This window comes from Typha angustifolia, chromosome 13 (genome assembly GCF_048772165.1).
Source record: "Typha angustifolia cultivar Huaian chromosome 13, ASM4877216v1, whole genome shotgun sequence".
NCBI classification, from domain to species: Eukaryota; Viridiplantae; Streptophyta; class Magnoliopsida; order Poales; family Typhaceae; genus Typha; species Typha angustifolia.
The window spans coordinates 4,948,573-4,951,501 of NC_133251.1; the positions used below are offsets into that span (position 1 = coordinate 4,948,573).

Below are 2,929 nucleotides of genomic sequence, written 5' to 3' on the forward strand. Positions count from 1 at the left end.
AAATCATCAAGCAAGATGACCATGAAAATTTTCCAAACTCTTATATATTGACACTCTTATAATCCTAAATATCCTGAAAGAATTGACAAGCTTTTCATGATCAGTCAGCAACATGACAAAGCTAATGCATATCTAAAATGAAATGCAGGACAACAACATTAAAAAAGAAACAGAAGATATTGTATATATCATGAGAGTTCATTAAAGCAAAGTGATGCAACAGCCAGACATACAATAGCTGGTATGTGGAATACTCAAATACCCTCTCATCAAAAAAAAATCAAAAGAGAGATTGAAATTGGAAGTGCAATTCCATGAGATAAGATTCATAAGTTGATGTGGATAATATTTACAACTCAGTATTAGATCCATGTAGTAAAAGAAGTGATAGGAGCAAGATCATGATCAGGATCAACACAAGCCATCCTCTACCAAGTAAACCTCACCAGCAGGGGGGGGGGGGGGGAGGAAAGTTGGAGCTGATATTTAGAAGAATGCCCTGCTTCCATAGAAAATTCTAGGGCTACTCTCCTTCGACAGCCGCAGCTTCTTCTGAGAACTCGAATTGACATTCTCAGTAGCTGTGTATCCATTCTCACTATCCATAGGAAGTTTCATTTTCGCGAGAGACTCTGTAAACTGCTGCATGCTCTTCATGTACATATCAACAATCTCCTCTGATTTGATGGTGTCGACGCCGACAACAGGTTTGATGACCACACTCTCTGTGACTACTGGGCTTTTATCTGTTTGGCCTGGAGATGCTGCAACTGGAGTGTCTGTAATTGGAGCACTACTTAAAGGGGTCTCATTTCCTAAACCTTCAACAGCATCAATTCCATTATCTTTCGACAAGCAATCGACGACATGAACTCCTGCATCATCATTATCATCAGGGCAGCTATCATTCTCCATAGTGATCAGGCTCTGTGAGCACTGGGTATCCATTCTGGCGCATGGTATCCGGAAATACTCAGAAACCATGAGCTGATTCTCATTGTCTACTTTCAAATCAGGGAATTCAATCTTCTCATACACAGTAGGAATTGAATCCTCATTCTCATTCTCCAAATCTGGCATAGCTTTCGCAGGGACCATAGGTACGGCTGGCAACGAACCCACATAGGACAAGGACAGCTGAACGAAACCGGCCGGAGAATGGAAAAGATCAGTCGACGAGAGGGAGTATTCCAGCGCCAACTTGTTCCCACTGGCGACCACAACGTCCGGCAGTGGCACGAGACTAAGTCCAAGCAGCTGGTCCCCAAGGTAGTTCTTCACCCTGCTGAGCATCCATATCTCGCATCTGAGGGACGAGTCGAGGGTTCGAACGTTGAGGCGGATATTCTCGTTGAACACCGGGTTCCTCCCAGCACAATTGATGATTTGGGTCGAGACGGCGGCTTCGGGGTCAGTGGTGAGACAGAGCTTCGCATACACATCTTGCTTGTGATAGATGCAGATGTTGTAAATGCCGCGGGCTTGGTGGATGAACACATCAAGATAGCCGATGAATCCTTCAGAGATTTTGTTGCTAAGCTTTGCAGGCTCGGCCATGGAAGATTGGGAATTGGAGAACTCCATGAAACGGACAAGGAGCAAAAGACCTATATAATTCCAAAAAGATGGAAGATTTAGCTCAAAAGTAGAGATTAGAATGAGTGGAGAACAAACACTACAACTTGGATTGAAATCCAACTCTCAGAAGCCAAAACATCCAGTAAACCTGAAGCAAAAATCCAGTTTTGATACCTCGGAGGAGTACAACTAAGCTCAGACACCTAGAAGAATGCCAAAAGATGAGAGAGGATAAAGATTAGTACGAGAAGATAGAACAAACAACGCCAAGCAAACCCTAGGCTCTTAAAATCCTGAGAGCACCAAAACGCTGAAGGAAAGAAAAACAAAATCCAATTTTGGCATCTCGGACAAGGAGCCAAAGCTCAAAGGCGAAGAACTTCCAACCACCCAGAAGCCAAGAAACACAACTCCCGCAACTCCAGGAAACCCAAATCCCACCACCGTAAAGGAAGTCAAAGAACCAAGAACTTACGTACAAAACTCAAACAAAAGAAGGCCAACAGGAAGCTAACAACGAACCAAGTAAAAAAACAGAACCACCGACCCTTGATTGAAAAAAGGGGAAGATTACGGTGAAAGCTCGAATTGGGTCGCTCGCCTTTCACCAAAAGTCAAAAGGATTTCAGCATAAATGTCCGGAAAACCGACATCTTTTGGAGGCGGCGTGATCCTCCAAAGACCCAATCTTTGAGCCTCTTTTCTTGTGAAGATCTCGACAAAGGAAGCAGCTTTTTGTTAAAAATTATCTTGAGGTGTAATCCGGAAACGGCGATAATGGTGGCTTCTGAGTGTAAGCCTGAAAGTTTCGCACATCTTTCTCTGTAGATTAATACTTTGCTTTATAGTTTGGAAACTTTTCCAAGTTTCCACTTGGAATGATAGAGAGTGTGCGTTTTGACTGACTGGAAGAACAACTAAACTGTTCATCAATAATTTCATAATGTGTCAAATAAAAGCTTAATCTGTTAATAGTAAATATATCATTAGGCATTAAACAAGAGAATGGATACCATGAGAAATAGGGAAAAAGAAAGGGTTTATTACACTTTAATCTGGAATTTACCTATTTTCATATAATCTTTTGAAATAATTATATCTAGCCTCATGGATTCTTGCTCAAACATTTTTATTTTTGGAAACTATATTTTATGCTTAAATTTATTTTGCTCGTCTATAATTTTATTTGCGTTACTTTTATCTCTTTGTAGTTATATTTAAAATGAAATTATTTTATATTCTTATTATACTTGACTCATTAGAGGTAAAATAATAAAAATATGATAAATATATATATATATTTTATTGTATAATATATAGTTAATATTATTTTAAATGTGTTGAAAAATTT

General features: G+C 39.9%; 1 protein-coding gene across 10 annotated transcripts; it reads right to left on the reverse strand.

Moving 5' to 3' along the window:
- Nucleotides 1-290: 290 nt before the first annotated feature.
- Nucleotides 291-2,426, reverse strand: LOC140774775 (uncharacterized). Of its 10 annotated transcripts, none has more exons than XM_073117889.1 (3): nt 2,153-2,426; nt 1,753-1,781; nt 291-1,607 (listed from the first exon to the last, which is right to left on the reverse strand). In XM_073117889.1, the coding sequence occupies exon 3, from the start codon at nt 1,582-1,584 to the stop codon at nt 487-489; it is 1,098 nt and encodes a 365-aa protein (XP_072973990.1). In that variant the 5' UTR covers nt 1,585-1,607; nt 1,753-1,781; nt 2,153-2,426; the 3' UTR covers nt 291-486. The 10 variants fall into 10 exon arrangements, with proteins under 10 accessions (XP_072973990.1, XP_072973988.1, XP_072973984.1 ...); XM_073117887.1 differs by having other exon boundaries at nt 1,727-1,781; XM_073117883.1 differs by having other exon boundaries at nt 2,126-2,426.
- Between the last annotated feature and the right edge of the window lie 503 nt (nt 2,427-2,929).